Here is a 26191-nt window from a genome sequence, read left to right as displayed (position 1 = left end):
AGCAAACCTGCACCGTGCACGGTGCTGAGCCCCGTGTGGGGGCTGTGGCCTGTGTTCCACCGGCTCCTAAGGGTCAGAGCCCAGGCCCAGGGGCCGCTCGGCCATCCTTCAGTCGGGGCCCCTAGGGCTGCCTCTCCCACACTCAGCACCCGAGGCAGAATTCCTCCGGAAGATGCAGTTTTGCTCCGTCTTTCAGGTGATTGGCCGAGGGCCACCCTGTCAGGAGAGGTTGTCTCCTTAAGGTCACTCAAACGAGATGCAAAGTTCCCAGCACAGGGGCACCTTGAGTAGCGCTGCAGGAAGTAGTGGGCGTCACTTCCCGGGCAGGCCTGTCCCCGTGGGTGGTAACTGACAGTGACACCATGCCTGCCTGGAAGTGGTCACCAGGTGGTCATCACTGGGGGGAGGCGTCTGGCCAGGTTTGGCCCAGAGACCTGAGGTCGGCCATGCTCTCTCCGGACCGCCCGCCCGGTGCCCACTGCTTGCAGGGGTCCCTAAGGACCGGCCACACGCCAGGATCCTGACGTGTCAGGCACACTGAGGGTGCCGTCCCCTGCCTACAGGGGTCGGGCTGCCGCCGGGGGAGCCTCGGGCTGCATCGACACATGGCATGTGCCTGGAAGTGTGCCGGACGTGGAGCACCTCCAGGGGACTGTGCTGAGAAGGGGCCCAGCCTGCGACCTGCCTGAGAAGGGTGGTGCAGTGCCTCACTCACCCTGGGGCCTTCACCGCAGCTCCTGCAGCTGTGGGGCCCGGCGGCTGTGACCCCTGGGCACACAGCATGCCGCAGGCTCCTCAGTCAGCCTGGTGGGACCTGTGTCCGCCCCTCCTGCCCCAGCCTGGGCCCTGGCTGCCCCTCTGCCTGGGTGGCACCTCTCCCCACAGCTTTTTCGAATGAAATGTCACCCCCAGCCCCTCCCTACATGTACCTCCACCCCAATAACCACGAAAGCTTCCCCGCTGCTGGCTCCATCACCCTGGACACGCACCCCCCACGGTTGTTCCTGCAGGCTTGGGTCACCCCCCAAGGCTCTCTCTGATCAGGGGGTGCTCAAGCTGGGATGCATCGGTCTTGCCATCTGGCGCTTGGCCAGCAGAGGGCGCCCTGTGCTGAATGCCGCAGCCCAGTTTGTCGCTATTGAAACAGCCCAGCCTGTGGAGTCGCCCCACAGAGAACCTGGGCACTGGATGAGGCTGCTGAGGGCCCTTGTGTGGCAAGAGAGGAGCCTCAAAGAGCCAGGAGGGGGAGGAGTTGAAGGGGCCACACGCAGTCCCTAAGGCAGTGGGAGGCAGGCCACACACACCTGGACACACCTGAGCAGGCCCACCCAGGCACAAACACAGGCTCCCATGAGATAGGCGCATCTTGCAAAACATGTTTAATCAGAATAAATAGAGTACCAGGCAGGGTGTGGTCCCCTGGGGGCGCCCCAGCCCCACTGTGGACTCTTCAGCTCCAGCCTGGCACAGGCTGCAGAGTCCTGTCACCTGGCCCTTCGTGTCCCAGAGGGGTCACCAGAGGCCAGCACAGTCTCAGGTTGGTGTCTCCGTCTGCAGAGCTGTGGGAGCCGAGCCGAGCCGGTGAGCAGAGGGAGGGCTGCTGGGCGCTGCGCTGTCCTGCCAGGGGTCCCAATTGTCTGCATCCAGGGCCGGGGGCGTCACAGCCGCCTGGGTTCTACCAGCCCTGCCAGAAAGGGAAGTCAGCCAGCGGCTGCTGAGTCCCCGGGAGCCTGGCCGAGGCAGGACACCCAGAGTCTCCTCCCAGAGTTGAGAAGTGAAGGGCTTGACCAAGGACAGGATGTTGGTCCTGCAGACGTGAGCCCCGCCCCCTGGCCAAGTCTGTCTGTCTGTCTAGGCAGGAGGAAAGAGTCTGAACTCATCTCGCTTCCCCTGGGCTTTTAGCACAAGTGACGGAGATGAAGGGTGAGAGGCGGGCCCCCGGGCCACCAAGGCTGAACCTCCAGGTGCGGCCCCCAGGGAGAACGGGGGCCAGGGCAACTCGGACGGCCACCTCGGCTGCCCCCCAACTTACAGAGAAGGGGAGGGGGTGGGGAAGAGAGGAGGGAAGGGCACGGGCCCAGCCCCACCCCCGTCCCTGCACACTGTGCTTTCCCTTCTGGTTTTCCCTGCCCCACCTGGCGAGGCGAGTGGGGCAGGCGGGCAGAGCGCCACCCAGGGAGCCAGCAGCCACCGCAGGGGGCGATGCCCGGCGCCCCGCCGCTTGTCGCTGCCCCCCGCCCCACTCACACCGAGTGGCCCTGCCTGCTCGGTGGCCCTCACCTGCCCCTCTCCTTCCGCTCGCAGACAGAGTGAAGCTTGTTGATTAAGAAGATTTTGTCCTCCCCCTCCTGGAAACACCGGAACACAAAAGGTAAGAGATCAGGAGAGCTGTCCTCGTACCCTGAACCACCCTGTTCCAGATGGCCCCTGAGGACACTCCGAGGAGTGTGCAGCGTCGCAGGCAAAAGAAGTTTAAAGAAGAGGCAAAGAGGCACCGACATGGGAACAACCTAGCGCCGGGCAGTGGGTGTCTGCATGTCTAGGCTTCCCAGGGGCCAAGGTGAAAGGGACGGGGGGGCCCGCTGCGCAGTGCGGGCCCAGAGGCAGCCTCACTTAATCTAAGACCGGCCCCCTTGCCAGTGCTGCCCGTGCAGACCTGCCCTCTCTACGTGTATAATGGGCGTGAGAACGTCTGAGTCAAGGGGCTTGTGCGGGTCCCTGCTGTCACTCCAACCAACTGCTGCGAACTCCTAGTGGCTGAAAACAGCACAAGCCCGTCCCCTTTCGTCCTGGAGGTTGGGAGTCCAAAACAGGCCTCACTGGGTTCGGAGCGAGGTGTCGGCGGGGCTAGGTCCTCCCGGAAGCCCCAGGACAGAACTCTGCCCCTCCGCCTCCCGGAGGCCGCTGCGCCCCTTGGGCCACAGCCTCCCAGCTGCAAAGGCAGCCGGCCGGGCCTGGGGACCGGCGTGGGAGAACCTGGGGCTCTTTTCATAGCTGAACATGAACAGCAGGGACCTGCTGCCCCACTGAGCGGCCAGCCCAGTCTGGGCAGGAGGGGCGGGGGTGCAAGGCCACGGTCCAGCTTCGTGTGAGCGCGGTGACTCGCTGGCCAAGGACCAGGCGGGGACGGGGCTGACGGAGACGGGGCTGCCAGGACAGGGGCTTCCCCGCTTTCTGGTCCACCTGCCTCTCCCTCTTCTATGGCAAACTGCCCCGTGCTTAATAAGGATGGCTTGATCCTGACCCTCTTTTAACCATTTGCAAGATGAGAGTGCTGAACAGTGTCCGGGTTCCCACCTGGGTCCCCGGGCGGTCCCAAAGCCACTTGCAGGGTCTCAGAAATCCTCACGGAGACTGTCCGCAGGTGCGCGGGGCCCCACCCCAAAACACGTCGTTCCTCCTGTGCGGCCGGCCAGAGCGGGGTGCTCCGGGCCCAGGGCCCGGCTGCCCCCTGTCTACCCCTCCGCTTAGTGCAAACCCCATCGTGTTAAATGGCATAATCTGCCTGGCAACCAAATGCTCTCGACAGCCCAGGTTGGGGGCCTGGGTGGGGACAGTGGGAGGAGCACTCACGTTGCTGATCTGCTCCTTGAGGAGGCAGATGACCTTCCGCTGGCCCTTCACCACCTGGATGTTGAGGTAGATCATGGCCCTGCCGGGGACGGGCCGGGATACAGCCAGTGGTCAGGCTGGGCCCCTGCGGGAGCCGGGGGCGAGGGGGGGGTGCTGCGGGGGGGGGGCCCGCCCCCTGAACGCACTCACAGCAGAAGAGCCGACACCAGGTACACGGGGAAGGTGTTTTCCACCAGGTACCGGTGGACCCAGGACAGCCAGGAGACCCTGGGGCCTGCCCTCTCCAGGCGGTGCACCCACACCTTGCCGGCCTCATACATGGTGTCCAGGGTCCGGAAGGGCCCACAGAGGCTCGAGGGCTTCACCCTGCGGGACAAGGGTGGCCTGAGCCGTGGGCCAGGCAGAGGCAGCCTCCCCGTCACCCCGAACCGTGGCCACTGCACCTCCCTACACCCTGGGGGCACCCCACCAGCCCCGAGGCCAGCGCCCACTCACTGCCAGATGGCGTAGCAGAGGAAGATGGCGGCGCCCAGGAAGGAGGGGAAGCAGAGCAGTGAGATGAAGACGGTGCTCATGTGAGACGCCAGCCAGGGCCTGCGGGGTGCCTGGCAGTTGGCCATCAGGCTGGTCTGGGGACAAAGGCTGCGTTCTGCCACCACCCTGCCACACTCCCTTCCCCAGGACCCCGAGGGAAGAGTGGGGAGGCCTGAGTGGGAGCCAGGACAGGGTGGGCGACAGAGAGGCAAACACTGAAATCTCAGCCCGAGGGTCAGGAGGGACCAGCCACACCCCCTGTTTACAGAGGGGAGACCGAGGTACATGGGGGTGGCTTGCCCAGGGTCATTGGTACTCGGAAGGGCTGGCACTAACAGCCACCTCCACGGATCCAACGTCTCTGCTGGGCCGGCATTTTATAAATGCCATCTCCAGCCGTCCCCCCCCCGGGGCGCTGTCCCCACTGCTCAGATAAAGAAATGGAGGGCCAGGGCGAATGGCCTGTTCCCGCCACCAAGCACTCCCGCCCGAGGACACAGGACCGAGGCCACTTCCCACTGCCAGTGGGCCTGGGGCTCGGAGCGACCCCTGGCTGCCTGGCCCTAAGCCAGGCACGTGGCACCCAGTCATGGCCACGGGCCCGGTGGGCGCTGCCCAGCCTGCCAAAGGCAGTGATGCTGGGGGAGGGGGCCATGGCAATGACCCCGAAGAGTGGCTCCAGGCTGCCAGCCCCGTACCACGTGGGTCAGGGGAACGGCCCCAAGTCCCAGGGCTCTGAGGCTGCTGGCCAAGCCGCCCACCAGGCAGCCCACACCCCCCGGCCCACCACCCTCCCAGCACCCAGCACCTCTACCTTCTTGACATAGAAGAGCAGCAATAGCTTGACGACCTGCACGGCGGGCAGCAGGGGCGAGAAGAGGACCCCCAGCCTAGGGAAGTGAGGAGGGAGAGCTGCGGGCCAGGGGCCAGGGCCCGGCGGGTGGGAGAAACCGGCCGCAGACTGGGTGCCCTGGGAGGGGAGGGGTCAGGGCCCAGGCCACCCCAGGTCAGGGCTGGGCCTTGCCGTGGGCCCAAAGGCAAAGGGGCCGCTCCCCCAGGGGTACAGTGGAGGGGAGTGGAAGATGCTCACCAGGTCAGGGTCTGCCCGTAGATCAGCTCCAGAACGTTCCGGGCGATGTCGAACTCAGGCTTCCCCCTCCTGAGCTGCTTCTCAGAGATGAGCCTGGGGCAGAGGAGATGCCGGGTCACCCAGCGGGGCCGATACCAGGGACCGACCCCGTCCCTACCCCTGGAAGAGGGCACCCGGGGGGTGAGCCGCACGCCATGGACACCCGGCCCGTGTCCAGGGGACAGGGCACTTCGGGGTCCCTGCCCTGAGGGGCTCCGAGCCCCCAGCTGGCTTCATCTCTGTCCTTTTTCTGAGTATGAGCAGATGCCCCCCAGGCATAAACACGCACACCTGGGGTCACGTGTTGCACATCTGCGGTATTACCACGTTCACGTGTTCTCCACGAAAACGCAAAAGGGAGGAAAGAGGAGCGCCTGCCCCACGGCCAGAGAAGCACTTGGGAATGTCGGCCCCTCCCTGCCCTTCCCCCGGCGCACTGTCCTGAGGCTGCGGCGCGCCTCGCCGTCTGCCTGCTCTCCTTCCCACCTAAACATAGGTTACACCCCACCCGTGTTTCCGGGGTTCACCGTCTTTCCTGAAAGCTGTCTAGGGTGGAGACGTCCGGCCCTCGGCGGGGAGATCAGAGGCCAGAGAACCTCCCAGGGCCGCCCCCCCCCCCCGCCCTGCTGCGCAGGTGAGGATGGGCGCCTGGGGGGGCGCCCCAGGAGCCAGGGGCGGGGCCTCTCACCTCCACACCAGCTCCCCGAAGAGCGTGTCCAGCAGCGTGAAGAGGAAGTCCGTCACCACGAGGCGGTACAGCTCTTGGCCCACGAAGTTCTCCCAGCACTGCGAGCGACAGGCTCAGCCCTGGGGCTCCAGGCGTCCCCACCTGCCCGCTGGCCCACCCAGCCCGCCTGCAGACCCAGCCCGGGAGGGCTGGGAAGCAGCGCCGCAGTGCACCCCCTCCCCCGCACCCGCCCCTCCCCCGGACCGGGGCAGCCCGTCACTCCCCTAGCGGCCCAGACCCCCGCTCACCTGGTCCTTCAGGGCGCCCACCCTGCGGCCCAGCCAGTGGTAGCAAAGAATCCCCAAGACGACCATCTTGAGGATGAGGTTCCTGCGGAGGGCGAGGGGCCCGCACGCTGAGGGAGGGGTGCCTGGGGGGCGGAAGGCGCACCCCGGGAAGCCCCGCCCGCCCCAGCGGGCCACTTACCTGCAGATGGCCACGTACACCTCCATCACAGGGGAGTCCTGCCGCTCCAGGACCGCCAGCCCACGGTACAGGTAGGGCGCCGCCAGGTTGAGGAGGCCGACCACGAAGGGCAGGCCCAGCAGCGCCCCCTCTCTCTCCGCAGACACCGGGCTCTGCCGGGGCAGAGGGAGGGGCGGTGGTCACCGCAGGCGCCCCATCCATGGGCAGGGGCCGGGTCCCCTGGTGGCCTGGGGGGGCGGGGCTGTGGGGCGGGGTCCCGCAGCGGAAGGAGGGGGTGGGACGGGCAGGCTGCACTTCCCCCAAGATACATCTACCCCGGGCCCCCTGTTGAAACCACACAGGAAGGGGGGTGGATGACAGGCGTCGGAAAAAGAAAAGTCAGACCAGCAGACGAGAAAACAAGAGGAAAGAAAATGGGGAAGGGCGTGAGGAGGGCGAGAGAAAGGAGGCCCTGGGGGTGGGGGTGGGGGCTGTGCGGCTGGCGGTCGCTGGCGACTGGGTCTGAAGCCAGCAGGACTCTGGTCCCACGGCCAGAGCCCCGGGGCCCACCCGCCCTGTCCCGGCACCTGGATCGTGAGCTCGGAGAAGGCATAGACGGCCACGGTGCACCCGAGCGTGGTCCCCAGACACAGCAGCCACACAAGCGCCAGCACCACCGCCCGGCGCAGCCGCCCACACACGCCCCGGGGGCCGCGCTGCAGCTGCCACTCGGCCAGCAGCTCCTGCGGGACGGGGGTCGGCATGGAGGGGCGCTGGGGAGTGTGTACACGTGCGGGGCCCTCCTCCCCCCAAACCAGTACTTGCCCCCCCCCAGCTCTGCGGGCCCCATCTCCACGAAGAGAGCACACACCTCAGACCCAAGGCTGAGCCCTGCCCTCGGTCCCCACCCACCCTGTGGCTCCCCCTGCCTCCCCATCCGGAGCTCCTGTTGCATCGTGAGGCCAACCCCACCCTCTCCCACCTCCAGAGCTGCCCTGCTGCTTGTGATGCGGGGGGCCCCCATGGGAGCCCCCCCAACGCCAGTCCTGCAGCACAAGCCCCAGAAAGGCAGCAAAGTTTCCAGCTTGGCCGCCCTGTCACCCTGGGCCTTGGGCAAGGGCCTGGACCTCTCTGCCTCAGTCTCCTCCACCGGATGATCGTAGCCCGGTTGGTGGCCCTGGGCTACTGTGATGAGCTGGGAGTGTGGCCCAGCAGGGGCCCCTCGGCCTGTTCTGGCTGGGGACTGAGGACACGGACACGGGGGCCCCAGAACAAACCTAACCCTCCCCCTCTGGAGTGCCAGCCCCTGGTTCTGCAGCCCAGAGCCAGGGTTGGGGGGTGAACACACTGAGTCCCCACAGGACACAGGGCAGGCTGCTGTCACAGGTCGCCCCTGAGTGCGCACGCCCACCAAAGCCCACTGGGGCAGAATTTCGCGCTGACTTGGCTCCTGCGTGTCTGAGGGCCGGGGTCACTAACAGCTGCCAGGCAGACCCAAATGAGGGGCGTGGACAGGGACAAACCCTCGAGGATCTGAGTGCTCACTCGAGTCTCTGGGACTGGGAAGCCAGGTCACTGAGGGCGAGGCGAGACCCCCACACCCCACGTGCAGCCCGCACACTGCACCTCTCTGGCTCTCCGGCCCTGAAGGGCCCGCACGTCAGTCTCGGAAGCCGAGTGGGCTGGGACTGGTGCCCCGATCGGGNGTGTCTGAGGGCCGGGGTCACTAACAGCTGCCAGGCAGACCCAAATGAGGGGCGTGGACAGGGACAAACCCTCGAGGATCTGAGTGCTCACTCGAGTCTCTGGGACTGGGAAGCCAGGTCACTGAGGGCGAGGCGAGACCCCCACACCCCACGTGCAGCCCGCACACTGCACCTCTCTGGCTCTCCGGCCCTGAAGGGCCCGCACGTCAGTCACGGAAGCCGAGTGGGCGGGGCCCTGGCCCTTGCGCAGGCTCACCTTCAGCTGTGTGCGGATGTTGTCACGTTGGAGGCGGGAGGCCCTTCTCTGAGTCACCTTGTGGTCCCAGGAGCAGAAGACAGTGACAGCGTGGGCCCCCGAGGCACTGCCGACCCGGTAGCTCTCCCCGAAGGAGCGGGACATGCTGTGGCACACAGAGCCGGGGCCCGGCCGACCGTGAGGGCAAGGGGGCAGGGGCCGGGGAGACCAAAGCCAGATCCCACCGCCCCCTGGGAGGAGCCCTGCTGGCCCTGGCCCAGCCAGCCACTGCCCCACCCCTCCAGCCCAGCCCCTGGCCTCCGGGTGGGGGCCTTGGGCGACTCCAAGTCAGCCCCGTCCAAAGGTGGTGCCCACCAGCCACAGCGGCTGGAAGAGGGGTCCAGCTCCATTCCCCACTGACAGGCCGGCCGCTCCTGGTCGGACATGGCTGAAGGAGACGCTGCTCACCTCAGGGCCTTTACGCTGCCTCTCCCAATCCCCGGTGTGCCTTCCCCCTCTTCTTCCCTGCCCGTTCTTATTTAACTGCCCCCTCTGGGGCAAGCACCACCTCTCCTAGGAAGCCAGCCTGACTCCTGCCCCCGTGTTCCCTTGGGTGTGTGCCCCACTCCTGGCCAGACACCCAAGCCTCCTCCCTGGCAAGCCTTCTCCCCCAGAGGGCGAGCTCCTTAAGGGCAGGCACCAGGCGCATCTACCTTCTTGCCCCGAACTAAGCACAGAGAATGCTTATGGGGTGGATGGGTGGTGAATGCGAGTGTGGGAGGGAGGTCCATGGGTGGGTGGGTGGTTGAATGTGTGGGTAGCTGGATAAGTGAAAGAATGGAGTGACGGGTAATATAATGATAGATGGGTAGACAGATGGATGGATGGAGTGATGGACGGGTGGATGGATGGATGAGTGATGGACGGGTGGATGGATGGGTGGATGGATGGGTGGGTGGATGGGTGGATGGATGGATGGATGAGTGACGGACGGGTGAGTGACGGAGGGGTGGATAAAGCAATGGTGCTAAGAGTCAGGCGCACAGGGGAGGGCCATCACCTGTACACCAGGGTAATGCAGGTGATAAAGAAGGCGGCGCCCACGGTGAAGAGGTAGGCCAGGGGCATGTTGTAGGGCAGGCTGGCCGCCTCAGGAGCACACTGGCCGTCCAGTGGGCTGGCGCACAGCCGGTTCAGGGTGGCGTTACTGTAGTAGCCGTAGTACATGACAGTGTCAGTGAAGCGGCCCTGCGGGGAGGAGGCCCGGGCACATCAGGGACTCCCCCCCTTCCCCACACCTGACGCCCCCTCAGACTTCAAGGGGCGGAGGGTGGGTGTCCAAGGGGGCCGGCCAGAGCAGGGCCAGCAAGGACCACACGGAGGCAGACAGAGGTGGAAGCCGTCCTGGTCTTCCCAGGCCCCACCGACGTGGGACAACACGGGGAGCTGACTGTGGCCCACCAGGAGTCATGGTGCTGGGTGAGGATGGGGTCCCCCCAGGGGAGGCTGGGACAGGAGGGCGCCCCGCCCCACCAAGCCCTCACCCCACCAGTGAGAAGCTCCAGGCCGGTGAAGGTGGGGACGGGGCCCGGGGGCGCCGGCGGGAAGGCGGCCTGCACGCCTACGACGAAGGCCAGCAGGGGGAGCAGCAGCAGCACGTTGAAGGCCAGCAGGGTCTTGAGGAACAGGAAGTAGGACAGCACGCTGGAGCCGAACTGGCCCCCGATCTGCTTCAGGGTGTAGTGCCACGGGGCCAGGCTTCGGAGCCCCGACAGCAGCCCGAGCCCCAGGTGGTGCAAGGCCTGCGGGGACAGCCACGGAGATGAGGCAGGGTCGGGCCAGAGTGGAGGTGCAGGGGCAGTGGGGGTGGGGGCGCTGCCAGGGCTGGGGCCACGCGGGCGCCAGAGCTAGGCTGAGGCCAGGGCACCCCACAGGCAGGACAGGTGGCCACCCCCAGCCCCCGGGCCACCCAGCCCCAGCCCCAGCCCCAGCGGCAGCCCAGCCTGGGGGCTCCTACCAGAACGCGAGCGTGTGGAAGCCGGCTGCAGCAGGGAGGCAACCTGGGACGGCCCCGCCGCTTGCCCCTCGGGGTCCGGGTCTCCTCTCTGCGGACAGAGGTAGCATCGGGCCTGAATGGGGACAGGAGCTAATCCTGGGGACCACCCCCCACCCGACAGGCTCAGGGCCCTTCTCGCCAGCCAGGAGGGGCGGGCACTGACCGTAGGCGGCGTTTCTCAGCCAGGCCGAGGGGCATGCTTCGGAGCATGTGGTCCTGCTGGGCCAGAGTCAGGCCCTGCAGCTCCTTCACCAGGAGGGCCCGCTTCTCTGCCGGAACAGAACCGGGAAGCCCTGTTGGTTGCCCCGAAAAAGCCTCCCTCCCTCCTTCCCAGGCGGGCCCGCCTGCTGCCCGCCCCACCCCAGGCCCCTACCCACCTGCCTCACACACCACCCCACAAACCCCCTTTGTTAAGTTCTCGACATCCTCCCAACACCCCCTCTTCTGGACCCACACCTTCCTCCTGGCCCCCTACAAGCGCCTCACTCTGACCACCACTGACCTGAGCCCCGCCCACCCCGATCAGCAGCCCTGGGGTCCCAACCCCATCCCTGTCCTTGGAGGAGAAGAGGGGGCAGGGCCAGCAGATCTTGCATGAGAACTGGGGTGCTCACTCCCCTCACCTCCCACCGTGGGGGTGGGGGGCTACTTCAACCCCAGTGTTACAGGTAAGAAATGGCACCTGGCCTGGTCTGCAGAGTAAAACTGGAACGTTCCCCCTGACTGTAGAACCCTGACCACCCTACACTGCTCTGTCCTCCCCAGCTGAACCCTTGGGTGCACAGGGCAGAAACAGGGGCAAGTCCCCAAGGAAGTGCCCAAGGCCTGGGGAGGTCAGAGTCCACAGGGCACAGCCAGGCACGTCCCCACTTCAGGGCCCTTGCACACGCCCCCTGTACTCCAGTGTCACCTCCTCCAGGAAGCTTCCCTGGATCCCTCTAGGCTAGACAGTTTCACAATGCTCTCCTGGAAGATGGCCTTCCCTCTGTTGCCCTTATCTGAGCCTTGACTGCCTGCTTCTCCGTGGCTTTGGGGCAATTCAGTGAAACACGCTGGGCAGACCACCAGCTGCATCACACAGCCCAGAGCTCACCAGACGCTGAGGGGTGCGTGAACAGTGTTTCTGGGCTCTGCCAGCCAGGGCCAAACCCTTTGCAGCCGGAAAGGCCCCCACGTCTCTGCCCCAGCGGCAGGCACACAGCCCCAACTCCGTGAGCACACGGCGGGGGCAGTGGTCCCTGGGTCTGCTGCCCCTAGCCCACACCCTGGCCAGCCCGATCTGCCCCCCTCACTCACCCTCCTCCTCAAGGGCCATGGAGTCCAGCTCCAGGTCGTACAGGCGGAGGCTGGGCCGGGCTGCGTGCCCCAGGTCGCCGAGCGGCGGCCGGCTGGCTCGCCGCCGCAGCTGCACCGTGCGGTGGTAGTACCGGGAGATGATGGCGCCGTGGCTGCGACCTGCAGAGGCCCCGGCAGGTCAGCGCTGGCCTGGCCTGGACACCCACTCTCACAGGAAAGCGGTGCCGCCCCGCCCCTCCCAGCACCCAGGAAAGTCCTTTTATGAGAGACCTCAGGCCCTGCTGGGTTCCCAGCAGCCTATTTTTGTCCCTCTGACGACTCTGCAGTCGTTTTTACAAGGACGGAGGCTGCATGGGACTGCGCTGGGCCTCCGCCTGCCACAGACGGGGTGGGGCAGGAGCCAAAAGGGCCTGGCCCTTAGGGACACAGGTCCCCTGGAGAACTGGGCTGGGCCTGGGGAGCGGGGGCTGGGGTCAACACCAGGACTGAGGGCACAGGGTCCCACTCACTCACCAATGGTGCGACTGGGCATGCTGGCCAAGATGCGGAGTGTGGCCGCACTGTGGGTAGCTGCGCCCTCGGGCCCCAGGAGGGCCTGGCGGTCACTGCCTAGCAAGCAGAAGGACTTGTCCAGAGCCTAGAGATGCTGCCCACCAGCTGTTCCCCTCCTCCACCCCCGCCCCCACTTGCCAGGCTGCCAGGTGGGGTATCCGAGAGGCTGAGGGGGCTTAGAGCCCGGCCAGCACGGGCCAGCTGGCAGGCTCGGCCGGTGGGCTCACCTGCAGCCCCCGGGGTCCCGGCCCCCGGGCCCAGGAGCTGCAGCTCCAGTCCCTCCTCGGCCGCCCTCTCGCTCTGCTCCAGGATGAGCTGGTGGAAGGAGTGATGGACTTCGCTCTCGTCGTAGGGGCTGGGCTCCCGGCTGCTGGCGTGAGAAGCAGGAGGTGGGAGGCCCAGCTTGGGCTGACCAGTCCTCGCCCTGACAGCCTGCCCCTTCCCAAAGGCCATGGTCCAGACAGCCTCTCCTGTGGACCGTACGTCCCTGCCGACAACCCCACAGTCCCAGAGCACTTACCCCTGGTCCTCTGGGGTCTCAGAGACATCGAGGACAAAGGCCATGTCTGCTGCCCACGCCTCGCCCGCAGCAGCTCAGCGCCTGGCTGCCCGCCTGGCTGCCCGCAGCCTCGGAAGCCTCCTGCTGCCCAGCGGAGGAGATGAGAGGGCTGCCCTGCCCTTGGCCTTGGCTCCCTGGGGACTGTGGGAGGGGCTGCTCACTGCCCAGGCTGCCCCAGCCCCTGCCCTGCCCCCATCCACAAAAACTACGAGGTCAAGTGAGTGCCCCCAAATGAACTCACGCCAGAGTGGACTGAAGGACGGCCCCTTCTAGCGCAGGACGAGCAGAGCGGGGGGAGGCGCACGTGTTGTGCAGGGCAGTGCGGGACAGAGGAAGGAAGGGTGGTCTGCGCCGGTTTGCTTGAAGGTCCTGGGCCCTGGGAAATAGGGAAGGGGCGGGGTGCTGTGGGCACAGCCCTCCAGCCCTAGGGTTCTGCTCCAAGGACACTGCCCTCCTGAGGGGAAAGGTCAGGGCAGCTCTGAGACCTCCCCACAACCCTGCAGAACTTCCTCTCACAGGAAATCCTCACCCATCACCCGCCCCACCAGCCCGGGCCCAATGGGATGACCTGCCTCATCCAGCTCGGCCCCCACCCAGCCAGCATTCCCCCAGCATGCGTGTGCGCGCGTGCACACACACACACACACACACACACAGCAGTCACCGCACCCCCGCCTGCAACACAGGCAGCTCTCTGGAGACTGGCCCTCCACCCGGCCACCCAGGGCCAGTGGGCTGGTCAGCTGGTGGGGGAGGGGCATGAAACAGGCAGCCTTTGTCTGCCTTTGTCGGGGCAGAGGGCTCAGCCGTCCCTGGGACAACTGGGACCAGGGCAGCCTTGTCTGGGCTCCTCACCCCGCCCCCGGTGGAAGTGGGGCGGGACAGCAAGCTCCCAGCCACCAGCGGAGGCCTGCAGGGCCCTGCCCCATCACGTCAGACCTGCCCCCTCCTCCCTCTCCTTGCACCCCCACTCCCTGGCACTCAGCACTCAGGAGATTTGGCTCAAGCCCAGGGGGACTTCTTGGGTGAGGCTTGCGTGCCCAGGCAGAGCAGGTCCTGCGAGGGCTGTGCCCAACTGCGTGCCCCTCACTTAGGGGCATCCAGGACGTCCAGTCTCCGAGCCCAGGCCCCCAGGCACCCTAAGCCCCTTCCCCGCTCCAGCGGGAACATACATAGCCTGGGGAAACCAGCAGAGAGGGTTCAGACTGGGGTGCAGAGTCGCTGCAGGGGTGCTCGCAGGTGCTTCCCAGTCCAGTCCCTGGAGCTGGAATCCTGCAGACCGACTCTCCCAAGCCCTGACCCACCAGCACCCAGACACACCCCTTCTCCACACAGGTTGTGCGGGTGGGAGGGACAGGGAGTCGGGAGGTGGTCAGGGGCTGCGGCCTGGCCCCACTGCCTCCCCCCCCCCCACCGGAGGATGTGTCTCTCCTGGGCCCACCTGGGCACCCTGCAGGACTCACTTCCGGCTGTACCTGGCGCCTATTTCAGGTCGGCACATGTCTGGTGAGTTTCCGGGCCCACCATTCCTGAGCCCTGAGCCAGGTGGGTGGGGTGGGGCAGGGCCCTTTCTGGCAACCCCAACGCAGCAGCAAGTCTGCGGAGAGTGGCTGAGCCTCCTCACCCAGGGCCTGATCAGCCCAGGAGCCCCTTGGCCCAGGCCACCACCCTCCACTCCCTGCTGGCAGTACTGGCCTGTGCAGCCTTGCCTCCTCGCCCCCTCCACCACCAGACCCGGGCTCACACCATCACCCCCTCCTGGGGGTTGCCTGCCAGCTGGGATGGGCAGGTGGTTCCAGTCCCCTGGCCCCCACCCCTCCTGAGAAAGTCAAACGTCAGGACGGACACCCAGGCGAATCCGAGGAGATAACGTGGGGAGGGGGGTTGGCTGGTGACCCCGAGGCCCCAGGGGCCCGAAGGAATTCGAACAGCCCAGCCACCAGGGACCACTGCGGCTGGGAGAAGGAGGGCACCTCCCCCAAGCCCCAGATCAGGGGCACTTACCTGGGAGGCATCAGGGAAGAGGGGCCCTGTCCCTGACAGGGCTGCTGGGTCCCGCAGTTGGGTTTCCACCACCTGGGGGAGGGACCTCGGGGTCAGGGGGAGGGGCCTCCCAGGGCCAAGGGAAGGACCTGGGCCAGAGAGAGCTGCACCGCCCAGCCGGGTCCACGTGGTGGCGTCACGTGACCCGGCTGGGCCCAAGGGTGAACCCCACCCCTGCCCTGGGCTCCTCTGGCAACTGCGCCCTCCCCCTGACAATTTCGACCCCTCCTTGAGCCCCACCCTGAGGTCTGGGCAGGCTGAAGCCCCGACTGTCTGTGTTTATTCCAATCTGTGGGTGGAGCCCCGCATTTCTACAGGACTCAGTGTTCCCAAATTTCAAATGGGCACAATAATTGCAAACCCACCCACTTCCCAGGGTGATTATCGAAATAGCAGGTGCTGCAGAGCCCCAGGGACACAGCGCTGGTGACGCTAGATTGGGTGACCCCTTCCTTCTGGGACACACACACACACACACCCCGCCCCTGCCCCCGGGCTGGAGGGGGGCGGAGGCTGGTGAGCCTCCCTTATCTCCAGCTCCAGATCTGGGCGGGGCTTCTGCTGTTGATTGGCAAGACTTGTGGCACTTCCTGCGTGCCAGGGAGGGAGGGGGCGAGACTGGGGAGACAGACACAGGGACGGTCCCCACGGCTGTTTTCTGTTACCCCTCCCAAGCCAGGCGCATGAGCACCGGTGTCCCTCGTTTGCAGAAGAGGAAAATGAGGCTGACCGTTTCATCGGCTCCCAGGTGTTGCCCCCAAGCCCGAGTCTTGCCCCCCTGGGGACTGCCCAGAAGCCTGGCTTGGAGAAGGGCAGTGGGCAGGCTCCGTGGGTTAGAGAAGTGGGTGGGGTTGGGGCAGTGGCAGGGCCTGTCCCAGGCGAGGAGAAGCCACGAGGGGTGAGCAGGGCCAGGGAGAGCAGGAAGAAAGGGAAGGAGAGGCCCCAGCGGGAGGAAGGGGTGAGCAAAGCCAGGCTGCCTGAAGGCAGACACACGATGCCCATCGGAGAGTCGGAGGGACAGGGGTCTTGGGGCAGAGAGGGTTGCAGCCGTCCCCGTGGTCCTCGGGTGGTTGACCTCAGGCTGGATCTCAGCGTGGGGGCCCAGTCCTGCCCTGCAGACTCTGCTCTGCTGCTCCCCACCCCCACTCCCTTGTGCTGCAAGACTGCACACCCAGCTGGAAATCACCTCCTCTGAGGGGCCTGGACTGAGCGAGCCCTTGCTAGGCACACCTGCCCATCGGTCTCCTCTCCCCCAGTTCTCTGACCCTCCAGGGGCCCAGCAGCAGCCCCCACCGTGGGGCCTGGCATAGAAGGGGGACTTGGAAAACCAGGAGGGGCTCAGGCAGCAAGGCAGAAAAACCGCTGGAGCCCGACAATGAGCTAACTGAGCCCTAAAGGTGGTGGGGAGGGAGTGAGGGGGACGGGCAGGGCCTGGGGGACCCCAGGAGAGAGACATGGCCGGGTGCCTCTCACATTTCTTAATACCCAGAGCAGGAGCAGGGCCCACCCAGAGTGCTGGGCCAAGGCCTGGGAGAGGGGGACGGAGACGGAGGTGGGAAGTTAGGAAATAACTCAGCCGGATGTGCTGGGGCCCACCCGTTATAAGTCACTGTCCTGCCCTGCCCTCCGAGCGAAGCCAGGGCCGCTGGCGACCGGCAGATAAGAACCCGGCCCTGCGCTGGCAGCTGCCCACCAGGCCGGACCAGGCCAGGTCCCAGCTCCCCAGGCTGGAAGGCAGAGGACCAGGGCTGGCGTGACTCCAAACTGCCACTTGGTCCCTGGGGGCTGGGGAGCAGCAGCGGCAGGAACCAGGGGTCCCCTAGGGCTGCCTGGGCTGGTCCAGGTGCCACTCGAGGAGGGGAAGGGCCGCCCCTGCCCAGCATGCCCCAGGGGGTCTGAGCTGCCCGCCTGCTCACCTGCAGCCTGAGCCCCGAATCTTCAGGAAGTGCCAGCCTCGGCCTCAGTGGGGAGCAGAGGAAACTGGGGCAGGTGGGGGGTGGAGGCGGGACCTCCGTGGAAGCCTGGGTTCCTGTCATGTGACCCCCTGCCCTGGGCTCTTCACAGCTCTGCCAGGAGTGCAGGGAGCCTTTCTGAAGGGGTCCCCTCTGGTCACCTGTTCCCTCATCTGCAGGTGAGCTGGGAGCAGAGTGAGGGTGGAGGCCAAGTGAGGGGACAGAGAGAACGGAGGTCCAGTGGCTTTTGGGGCAGGAGCCGGGGTCCCAGTCATCGGGGCAGGTGGGAGCACCCAGCAGACCCCCAGTTCTGGGGGCGGAAGCACAAGATAGAAAACCGGAGGGGGTAGGCTGCAGGGTACCAGGCCCCGGAAACTTGGGTGTCAGACGGGGTCGGCTTCCGAGCTCCTTGCTGGGAGAAGCCGCACCTGCAGAGGTGTGGGAACTTCCCGTGGCCACCGGCCTCCAGGGAAGCCAGCTGCCACGGGCGGCAGGCAGAGCGGGCCTTGGCCCCACTGTGCCCTGCCTCACGTCCTGAGGGTCCCCTCTTTCCCTGCCCTCTCTGCCTTTGTCCTCATTTGGCAGATGGGGAAACTGAGGCCCCTGGCCCCGTGTTGCTTTGGGGTGCGGACCGGGTAGAGGGGGCTGAGGCCAGATCTCTTCCAACAGGATTCTTTCTCCTCGAGTCTGGGCACACCACGCCCGAGACCTTGGAAACCTTGGAGACCTTGACTTAGGCCACAGGCGTCCCGCGTGCCTCCTGGGGACGGCCCGGTGAGATGCTGCGACGGCGGTCGGGACAGGCCCGCGCAGCCCCCGAGCCCGGGGCCGAGGATCTCTGGGAGCAGGAGATGGAGCGGCTGCGAGGCTCGCGGGCGCCCGTGCGGACGCTGCCCTACGCCATGGTGGACAGGCGCCTGGTCCGGTGGGTGCCGCCGGGTGCCGCCGGGTGGGCGCGGAGGGCCGGGTGGAAACCCCCTGTTGCGCTGCTCTGCGGGCCGGAGTGTTCACGGGGGACTCAGGGCACCGGTCCCCACCCCACCCCAGGCAGCTGCGGGAGCCCGAGGGGGCGCAGACCTCGAGCTGGCAGCGGTGGCAGCGAAGGCGCTCGGCTGCGGAAAGGCGCCTGGCGGAGGCAGCGCAGCGGCTGGCGCGGGGCTTTGGACTCTGGGAGGGGGCCCTCTACGAGATCGGAGGTAAGACCTGCGCCCCACCGCCGCCTCCCCGCTCTGGGGTCTCGGTGTCCGGTTTAGAAACGGTAGGAGGGCATCCCGCTGGCTACGGCTCCCCTCGGCTCCCACCAGTCAACCCCCCATCCTCACACGCCCATCCCTCCACACAGGGGAGATGGGGCGAACCTCGGTGGGCGACAGCACCCCCTGGTGGCTGTCAGAGGTACTATTTGAGGGGCCTCCAGCACGGGACCGGTAAACCGGGGGGGCGGGGAGGGGGGGCGGGTCCCAGGACCCCGATAGGGATTCTCGCTGGGACCGAGCTCAGTGCCTCCCTGATCCCCCTGTGCTTCCCCTCCCAGGCCTCTTTGGCACCGGAATCCAGTCCTATTTCACGTTCCTTCGGTTCCTGCTGATGCTCAACCTCCTAACCCTGCTTCTGACCTCCAGCTTCGTGCTGCTGCCCCTGGTCTGGCTCCGCCCCCCGGATCCAAGCCCCGCCCTTAACTTCAGTGAGTGGCTGGCCCACGGGGGCACAGTGACCCGAACCGGTCTGCGCCCTGGGCTGGCCCAAGGCTCAGAGTGTGGGCACGACCCTGACCCTGTGTCCCAGCCCTGGGTGTCCTCCCACTCGGGTCCAGCCCTTGGACTCCACTGGCCCGGCCTTTGCTCGGCAGCACCTCCTGACACAGTCTCAGAGTCTCGCTCACGCCCCACCCCTCCCGGGGTTGGGGGCCATGGAGTGGGGAGGGGCAGGGTCTCCCTAATGCCTTGGGGGCCCTTTCCCTTTCACAGCCCTCCAGTGTCCTGGTGGCCCCGAACCCCAGACGGGCGCTTTCTATTTCTACGATCAGCTTTGGGACATTTTAACCGGCAGAGTAAGTGGGCTCTGTCCTGGGGGATGGGCTGAGGACCCAGGGACCTGGCCTCAGGGGACCTCAGTCCAAGCAGACCTCCAACCTCTCCGAGGACGTTTTGGCTTTTAGGGAGATAGTCTTACCCAGACAGGCTAGCTGGGCCAGTGATGGGGTCAGAGAGAGGCCACCACACACAAAGCCAGGCCTTGGGACACGTGTCCATCGCTCTCGGGTCCCAGCTGGCGTGGGAGGACAAGGAACAAGACGGGACAAGTGTCCAGGCCTCTGAGATAAGCACCACCCCACGCTGTCCCTGAAAGCCACTGAGTGTCTACGATTCAGGCTCCAGTATTCTGGTCCGCTCTCTTTCAAAACCTTGCGGCCTCGGGCGGGTCCCCGGCCCCTCTGAGCCTCTGGTACACAGGCACTGTTACTCCCTGCCCGACGGGCTGTTGCAAGAGCGAGAGTCAGCGAGTTAATCTGTGAAAAGCACAGCACACAGCCCAGTGGGCCCTCCGGCTCAGCTGCCCACACTCGCACCCCCAGGCCTTCAACAACACCTACCTCTTCTACGGCGCCTACCGGGCGGGGCCTGAGAGTAGCTCCACCTACAGCATCCGCCTGGCCTACCTGCTGAGCCCGCTGGCCTCCCTACTCCTCTGCTTCTGCGGGACACTGCAGCGGTGAGACTGGGCCCTGCCTCTGCCCCCAGTGGGTTGGGTGCTCCCCTGTAAACCCCTCCCTTGGCGTGGCACCCCCAAGGTAGCAAGAAGGCCCCGGCTCCTGTCCAGCGTAAGGCTCGTGGGTGCTTCCAGGGCCCAAACTCTGTGTCCCCAGCTGCAGACCTCAGAGACAGGGACCACCCCGGCTGAGGCCAGAGCCTGCCCCTAGGGCTGCCAGGGGCTTCCTGCCCCACCCCAGACTCCAGCCCAGGCTGCGGCTGGCGGGCGGGAGGTGCCTTTCCCTCACAGGCCCTGGCCTGCTGTCCCTGCAGGATGGTGAAGGGGCTGCCTCAGAAACTGTTCCTGGGCCAGGACTACAGGTCCCCCCTCAGCGCCAAGGTCTTCTCGTCCTGGGACTTCTGCCTCCGGGGGCAGGACGCGGTCACCATCAAGAAGCATGAGATCAGCAATGAGTTCAAGGTGCGTGCGAGTGTGCGTGTGCTGGGCGAGGGAGAGAGTGTGGGCACCCGTGTGTGGGCCGCATGGGTGTGTAGGTGGGCGCGCTCACCCGCCCCCCTGCTCAGCGCGCAGAGGGGCGGACTAGACCAAAGCTGCCGCCACCCCGGGCCCGTCCCGGTGGCACCCAAGCCCGGCCTCTGTCCTGGCAGCCTGTCTCCCACGAATGCTGACCACTCCCCTTCCGTGCACCACCGAGCCCGGGCCAGCCCTGCCCGCCTCTGTTTCCGCCCCCGCGGCAGGTGGAGCTGGAGGAGGGGCAGCGCTTCCTGCTGATGCAGCAGCAGACCCGGGCCCAGCGAGCCTGGCACCTGCTCAGCTACCTGTGGGTCAACGTGCTCATCGGGCTCCTGGTGGTCGGGGCCGTCAGCGCCATCTTCCAGGCCACCAAGTACTCTCAGGACAACAAGGAGGTACCAGGCCGCTGACATGTGTTTATTTAATCCTGGACAGAACCGTGGGAGGAGATGGGCTGGTCCCACTTTGCAGATGAGGAAACTGAGACTCAGAGAGGTTAAAGCCGTTTGCCCCAGTTCACGGCCCAAGCACACTGGCTCTCCCTCTGGCCATCTCTCAACACCATGCTGCTGGAGCCTGTGGGCTTCCGGCCACAGGGCCTGCCCCAGAGTCGCCTGCAGGGGGGGCGGGGTGGGGGAGCCGCCGGGGCGCCTCCAGCTCGGGGCGCCTCCAGCTCATGGCGCCCACCCCGGCCATTCTGTTTGTGCTGCCCCAGTCCCTGTTCGTGCTGCTCCAGTACCTGCCCCCCGGGGTCATCTCCCTGGTCAACTTTCTTGGTCCTCTGCTGTTCGTGTTCCTGGTCCAGCTGGGGAACTACTCCCCCAACACCGAGGTCAACCTCACCCTTATCTGGTGAGTGCCACCCTCGGGGTGACAGGCGGGACCCCATGTGTGGGGGGGGAGGCAGGGAGGCACGTGAAGAGCTGTGTCCTGCTGCCCATCTTGGTTGTTGTCTCCTGGTGAGGGAAGGTGCTTCCAGAACAGGCACTGTCCGGGCCCCGCTCTGAGCCGCTCCGGGCCATTCCGCCCAGAGCAAGCCCAGCACCAGCCTCTCAGAGCGGCCGGTGGCTGTGTTGCCGCTTCACACACGCAGGGAAACCGGGAGCGGGGGTGCACACAGTTCCCCTGTGCCCAAGGGCTTACACCCCAGACCTCAACAACCCTACGTATGGCCTGTGAAGTCAGAACCATCCTCATCTCATGTGGCAGATGAGGAAACTGAGGCTTACAGGCACCAAGCACCTTGGCCAAGGCCCAGCTCCCCACGCCTGCAGGGTACAGGCTCCAACACCAGCCCCCCTCAGCCCCCATGCTGTCTCCCCACCCCTGGTAGGGTCCCACTGTGGACCCGCAGCCCCTCTGTGGGCCCCCTCCCCAACCCGAGCTCCCTCAGCAGGACCACAGCCAACAGCCCGCCGTGCACCAGCTTTGGGTGGTGTGGGGTTAACCGTGTCCCTCTATGACCCAGCACACACTTCAAGTTCCTCAGGAGCGTGCCCGCTCGTGTTTGCGGTGCTCCAGGTCACGTGGCTGGGCTGCACGTTAACGGGAGAGGGGAGAAAGGACGATCTCACCAGCAATAAGGATATGAAAGGCCCACGAAGGCCTGTGAATCTCCAAGCAGGGCCTGGGGAAAGAATGGCTGGCCTGGGCAGGGCTCCCACCCTGATTTAAACACAGAACCCTTCTCCCATGAATCCTCTGGGGATCAGGATTCTGGGAACACCCTTTGGCTCTAGAGGGCGCTGGGCCCAGGGAAGACCTGAGCCCCTGCCCTGACCCGGTCCCTGCCCCCAGGTGCGTGGTGCTGAAGCTGGCCAGCTTGGGGATGTTCTCCTTCTCGCTGGGCCAGACCGTTCTGTGCCTCGGCGGAAACAAGACCAGCTGTGAGTCCTACGGCTACAACGCCTGTGACTACCAGGTGGCTGGTGGCTCCATCCGGGCCTGTCCCTTTGAGTGTCTCTCTGCCCCCCCCCCACCCCCCACCACGCGCCTTTGATCTCCTCCCCGCTTTGATCTGCTTGTCCATCTCCAGGTCTCACTTTGGTGAGAGGCTGTGGGTAGCGCTTTCCATACCACAGCAAACCTCCAGGGGGCGCTACTGGCCTCACTCTACGCTGCACGGTGGCAGCCCTGGCTATTGGGTTTCCCCACGCATGTAATTCTTACCCTTGAGGCCCAGGCTGTTTTGTTCTTTTATTTTTTAAGATTTTATTTATTCATCTTTAGAGAGAGGGGGAGGGATGAAGAAAGACAGGGAGAGAAACATAGATGTGTGAGAGAAACATCGATTGGTTGCCTTCTTGTAGGGGCCCCCACCAGGGACAAAATCCTGCATGTGCCCTGGCCGGGAATCGAACTAGCAACCTTTTGCTTTGTGGTGTGAGCCACTGAGCCACACCAGCCAGGGCGAGGCCCGGGTTTTAACGTAGCAATAGTATTAGGTTTTAGCAAGGCTCCTGGCCAAAGAGACGGCCCCTGCCCAGCAGTGGGTGAGGGGTGGCTGGGACCATGGGCAGTGACAGGGGCCCTTCTGCACCAGTGCTGGGAGAACCTGGTGGGGGAGGAGCTGTACAAGCTGAGCGTCTTCAACTTCCTGCTCATGGTGGCCTTCACCTTCCTCATCAGTCTGCCCCGGAGGTGAGCCCCGTGGGGACCTCCTGGGGGTGACCCGGGTGCGTCTGGGACAGCCAGTGGCTGCAGCCAAGGGTGGGCGGCTCTACATGTGTGTGTCCCTGTGACTGAGTGTGGGACGGTCCGTCGCCGTGGCCTTGATGGACGTGGTCCACATGCCCCTCCCTGCGCCCAGGCTGCTGGTGGAGCGATTCTCAGGCCGGTTCTGGGCCTGGTTGGACCGGGAGGAGTTCCTGGTGCCCAAGAACGTGCTGGACATCGTGGCGGGGCAGACGGTCACCTGGATGGGCCTCTTCTTCTGCCCCCTGCTGCCCCTGCTCAACAGCGTCTTCATATTCCTCACCTTCTACATCAAGAAGGTGCGGCTCACAGGCTGGGGGGGAGCAGGGCGCCCCTGGCGGCCCCTGGAGGGGGCTCACCTCCCGCCTCTGCCCCCCACGCCCCAGGCACCCTGCCCCGGGCCTGACTCCTGGGTGCTACTGACAGACCCCACTGTTGTCACTCGCTCCCCAGTACAACCTCCTGAGGAACTCCAAGGCGTCCCCTCGGCGGTTCAGAGCCTCTAGCTCCACCTTCTTCTTCCAACTGGTGCTCATCCTGGGCCTGCTTCTGGCCACCGTGCCCCTGGGCTATGTGGTCAGCAGGTAAGGGGAGAGAGGGACCGAGGCTGAGGGACGGGCGGGCCGCTCCTCTCCGGGGCCCTGACCACGGCCCCTCTCACCGACTCTCCACAGCATCCACTCCTCCTGGGACTGCGGCCTCTTCGCCAACTACTCGGCCCCCTGGCAGGTGGTCCCGGAGCTGGTGGCCCTCCAGCTGCCACCCCTTGGCCAGCAAGCCCTCCACTACCTGGGCTCCCACGCCTTCAGCTTTCCCCTCCTCATCCTGCTCAGGTGCGTCTCAGGAGGGGGCAAGGGAGGGGGTACCTAGGAGTGGGGGTCCTTCCCCAGGCACCGCCAGCCAGTCTCGTGGGATCCCAGAGCCAGACGAGGGGAGCCTAGGAAGGCAGACCCCCCGAATAGAAGCATAGGGCTCAAGACAGGGGCCTGGGGGTTCCCCCTGTGCCCACGAGCAGCCCACTGGGGGCCTCCCCTGACCACCGGGGAGCCACAGGGCCTGGTGTGCGCGCTGAAAACCTGAGGTCCTTGTCGTGGTCGTTCAGAGGAGAGGGGCTGGGCACAGGTGGGAGGAGTGGGGGGCAAAGAGAGGACCCCAGCAAGCGATTTTGAGAGCCTTGGGAGGGGAGGGAGAAAGTAGAGAGTGATGACCTTGGATCTCCCTCTATCCAAAGCCTTGTCCTGACCGTGTGCGTCTCCCAGTCTCAGGCCAAGGCCAGGGCCATCCAGGGGCTCCGGAAGCAGCTGGTATGGGTGAGTGTCCGCTGGGCCTGGGAGAGGCCACGCTGTCCGCTGTCCGGGAAGTGTGGACTCAGGCTGGGAATAGCAGCGAGGAGGGTGGAGTGGGGCGGGCTGGGCGTGGCCTTGAGCTAGGAGCCGGACAAAGCAATGTGGCCTTAAATTTGAGGACCACGGTTTAACGGGAGAGTGGCTGAGGGCGGAGCCGGGACCCGGTTTGAGGCGTTCTTGGGCGGGAACGGCACTTTACGGGGCGTGGCCGCATGGGAGGTGGGTCAGAGGACTCAGTCCCTTGAGGGGCGGGGCTTGCGTTGGGGCGGGGCCTCACGCGGGCTGCGGGCCGCGGCCTGGATCAGCTGCTGCTGGGAAGCTGACGGCGCCAGGCCTGGCCTGCCCGTGGGGGCCGTGCGGCTCGTAACCGGCCGTTCGCTCCCCTACAGCAAGTCCAGGAGAAGTGGCACCTGGTGGAGGACCTGTCGCGGCTGCTGCCAGAGCCGGGCCTCGGTGACTCTCTGGGGCCTGAGTCCCCTCTCTCTCGATCTTTACGCCCGCGATCCTTCTGCCCCGGATTCCCGTGCCCTGGCTCCCCGGGCTCCCCGGGCTCCCCGGGCTCCCCGGGCTCTCCGGGCCTCAGGTCCCCCAGACCCTCACCCTCCCGCGGATTCTTCCCATAGATTCCTCTTCCCAGCAGGGCCGAGGCCCGACCTGCAGTCCTCAGCTCGACCCCAGAGTACCCCTTGCCCCACGCTCCTGCCCCCTGTGACCACAGCCTCCCAGTGGGCGCCCCAAAGCGGGTTCACACACCCAGGGGCAGCATGAAGACAATATGGAAATTTGTGTTTGTAGTTTATACTTTTATTTCTTTAAATTTTCTGTTTTGTTGTCTTATAATGTCCATAACATATTAGTATGAGAACCTATAAATACAGTTTATAAATATACCTCCTTCCGGAGTGCTGTTGTAAAATTAAAGGGTCCCCACCTTCAGGGAGGGACCACCAGGCCACAGAGCAGACCCGCACCCGGATGCGCCGAGGTGCACCACCCCACCCTGCCTCCTGCTGCCCCTTCTTCAGCCTTGAGGGAGGCGAGACCCACAGAGGTGCTGTCAGCTAGGGGCGCAGCATGGGTGGGGACCCCGGCACCCAGTTCCCGAGCTGCACCGCACCAGCATGGGCCCTAGCAGCCATTCTCCACCCTGATCCCAGGGGCTTACCTGGCTCAGCTGAATCAGTAGCAGGGGCCGAAGGCAGCCCCTCCCTCACAGGACTCCTCACCGCCCTTTATTCTAACTCAGCAACCCCATGTTAGCAAAGGGCCACCCCTCAGGAGCTGGAACCGGAGCCCTGACCATGCCCTCTGAAGAACCTGCCCTCCCAACTGCCCTGTGCTCCCCCCGTTGAGCGCCCCCCCCTGAGGAATGGTGAGGGCGAGGCTGCGCCACCAGGGTCTGAAGGCGGCCGGACAGGGGTGCCACCGCGGCTGGGTTTGTGGTTTCTGAGCCTGCTGGAGCTTCCTTTGTGAAGCCTGAGGCTGCAGCGGCTCTAAATCCACGGACTTCGGCCTGGGAGAGCGCCTGAGAAGCTGTGAGAAGCGGGCCCTGGCCAGCAACTCTGATGGGATGGATCTGGGCAGAACCAGCAGCCAGGGATCGGCTTTCCAAAGCCTGCCCCGAATCTACCGCAGCCAGGGCTGAGAACTGCTGGTCCAAAGGATCACGGCAGGGGAAGGGGGGTCAGGACAAACCCCAGACCTGCTTGGAAAGCCCCCGCCTCCATTAGGGGCCCAGAGCCTGCCTGGATCCCAGTGGGGTTGTCCAGTGCCCTCAAGCCAGCAGCTTCACATGGTCACTGAAGGCTCAGCTGGTTAGCTCCTCCTGTCCCTGTCCTCTCACACTCACCCGGCACCATGAGACCCATCAGTCTTGTCAACACACGCTGGGCCCTGTCCCAGGGCTGGCGACGAGCCTACGAGAGAAACAGCTCTGGGCTCAGGCGAGGAAGGGCCCACAGGGAAAGGACACCTGTGAATTCTCAGTTTAGGGCAAAAGCGGGGTTCTGGGGTTCCCATCCAGCAGCTTCAGGCCAACTTCAGCCGCAGGCTCCAACCTGTCAGAAATGCAAGTTCTCAGGCCCGCTGTGGCCTCCTGAATCGGAAACTTTAAGGGGAGTGGGAGCAGCCAGCAGGTGGGTCCCAGGGGTGGCGGTGGC

The 26191-nt window shown here is 65.7% G+C and overlaps 2 protein-coding genes across 13 annotated transcripts; one reads left to right on the top strand and one right to left on the bottom strand.

Annotated features, from left to right (window-relative positions):
- Positions 1-1362: 1362 nt before the first annotated feature.
- Positions 1363-16823, bottom strand: TMC6 (transmembrane channel like 6). Of its 7 annotated transcripts, none has more exons than XM_037064499.1 (23): positions 16732-16823; positions 14777-14848; positions 13014-13148; positions 12734-12913; positions 12441-12583; positions 12175-12270; positions 11662-11820; positions 10529-10634; positions 10327-10414; positions 9854-10111; positions 9370-9557; positions 8331-8475; positions 6956-7111; positions 6390-6541; positions 6212-6293; positions 5925-6022; positions 5198-5290; positions 4922-4997; positions 4069-4202; positions 3763-3939; positions 3574-3652; positions 2281-2348; positions 1363-1684 (listed from the first exon to the last, which is right to left on the bottom strand). In XM_037064499.1, the coding sequence occupies exons 4-23, from the start codon at positions 12775-12777 to the stop codon at positions 1534-1536; spliced, it is 2493 nt and encodes an 830-aa protein (XP_036920394.1). In that variant the 5' UTR covers positions 12778-12913; positions 13014-13148; positions 14777-14848; positions 16732-16823; the 3' UTR covers positions 1363-1533. The 7 variants fall into 7 exon arrangements, with proteins under 7 accessions (XP_036920394.1, XP_036920406.1, XP_036920402.1 ...); XM_037064511.1 differs by lacking the exon at positions 16732-16823 and adding an exon at positions 15481-15630; XM_037064507.1 differs by lacking the exon at positions 16732-16823 and adding an exon at positions 15181-15275.
- TMC8 (transmembrane channel like 8) lies at positions 16485-24922 on the top strand. 6 transcript variants are annotated; one of them, XM_037064538.1, is made up of 17 exons: positions 16485-16658; positions 16880-16946; positions 17437-17692; positions 17815-17963; positions 18302-18451; positions 18735-18817; positions 19343-19479; positions 19791-19938; positions 20217-20387; positions 20708-20844; positions 21790-21913; positions 22535-22632; positions 22802-22985; positions 23140-23270; positions 23361-23519; positions 23946-23996; positions 24422-24922. In XM_037064538.1, the coding sequence occupies exons 3-17, from the start codon at positions 17547-17549 to the stop codon at positions 24798-24800; spliced, it is 2247 nt and encodes a 748-aa protein (XP_036920433.1). In that variant the 5' UTR covers positions 16485-16658; positions 16880-16946; positions 17437-17546; the 3' UTR covers positions 24801-24922. The 6 variants fall into 6 exon arrangements, with proteins under 6 accessions (XP_036920433.1, XP_036920458.1, XP_036920442.1 ...); XM_037064563.1 differs by lacking the exon at positions 16485-16658 and having other exon boundaries at positions 16846-16946; positions 21790-21878; positions 23212-23270; positions 24422-24754; XM_037064547.1 differs by lacking the exon at positions 16485-16658 and having other exon boundaries at positions 16847-16946; positions 23212-23270.
- The last annotated feature ends 1269 nt before the right edge of the window (positions 24923-26191 follow it).

Source organism: Sturnira hondurensis, unplaced genomic scaffold (assembly GCF_014824575.4).
Source record: "Sturnira hondurensis isolate 20B ecotype Veracruz unplaced genomic scaffold, ASM1482457v3 Scaffold0001221, whole genome shotgun sequence".
NCBI classification, from domain to species: Eukaryota; Metazoa; Chordata; class Mammalia; order Chiroptera; family Phyllostomidae; genus Sturnira; species Sturnira hondurensis.
This window is presented reverse-complemented; position numbering and strand designations above follow the sequence as displayed.

Excerpts from the sequence above, each read along its gene's own strand:
- TMC8 (XM_037064538.1), top strand. The coding sequence starts at position 17,547 with ATGCTGCGACGGCGGTCGGGACAGGCCCGCGCAGCCCCCGAGCCCGGG. Across the intron at positions 22,633-22,801 it reads CTCATCAGTCTGCCCCGGAG|GCTGCTGGTGGAGCGATTCT; the intron begins GTGAGCCCCGTG and ends CCCTGCGCCCAG. Across the intron at positions 23,520-23,945 it reads CCCCTCCTCATCCTGCTCAG|TCTCAGGCCAAGGCCAGGGC; the intron begins GTGCGTCTCAGG and ends TGCGTCTCCCAG.
- TMC6 (XM_037064499.1), bottom strand. The coding sequence starts at position 12,777 with ATGGCCTTTGTCCTCGATGTCTCTGAGACCCCAGAGGACCAGGG. Across the intron at positions 6,542-6,955 it reads TCTCCGAGCTCACGATCCAG|AGCCCGGTGTCTGCGGAGAG; the intron begins GTGCCGGGACAG and ends CTGCCCCGGCAG. Across the intron at positions 4,998-5,197 it reads TACGGGCAGACCCTGACCTG|GCTGGGGGTCCTCTTCTCGC; the intron begins GTGAGCATCTTC and ends TCACTTCCCTAG.